This window comes from Cariama cristata, unplaced genomic scaffold (genome assembly GCF_000690535.1).
Source record: "Cariama cristata isolate BGI_N322 unplaced genomic scaffold, ASM69053v1 scaffold32684, whole genome shotgun sequence".
Classification (NCBI taxonomy): domain Eukaryota; kingdom Metazoa; phylum Chordata; class Aves; order Cariamiformes; family Cariamidae; genus Cariama; species Cariama cristata.
This window is the reverse complement of record NW_009612856.1, coordinates 1,257-1,518: the sequence shown is the minus strand read 5'-3', so window position 1 is coordinate 1,518 and position 262 is coordinate 1,257. Positions and strand designations below refer to the sequence as shown.

Below are 262 nucleotides of genomic sequence, written 5' to 3'. Positions count from 1 at the left end.
CTCGATGCTTGGAGTTTCTCCGTGTCCCCCCCGCTCTCAGTCCATGGGTTGGATCAGGGGAAGCCTCCTGAGATATTTGGGTTCCTCCTGAGATATTTGGGTTCCTCCCCAAACAGAATCCACAGCACCCACCTGGGTTCTTCTCCCCAACCCTCTTCGGGTTCCACGTATCTCCCCAGGGTTGTCCTCCAACCATGCTGGTCCTCATTATCTACATCCTGACCTTCGTCGTGGGCTTCCCGGCCAACGCCTTCACCTTCGC

General features: G+C 56.9%; 1 protein-coding gene across 1 annotated transcript in view; it reads left to right on the top strand.

Moving 5' to 3' along the window:
* Positions 1-194: 194 nt before the first annotated feature.
* Positions 195-262, top strand: part of LOC104160629 — a gene marked incomplete at its 3' end in the record, with an annotated part of 1,238 nt that continues 1,170 nt past the window's right edge. The window contains exon 1 of the mRNA XM_009698800.1: positions 195-260. Coding sequence (XP_009697102.1) covers positions 195-260 — 66 coding nt within the window. The remainder of the gene's footprint in view (positions 261-262) is intronic.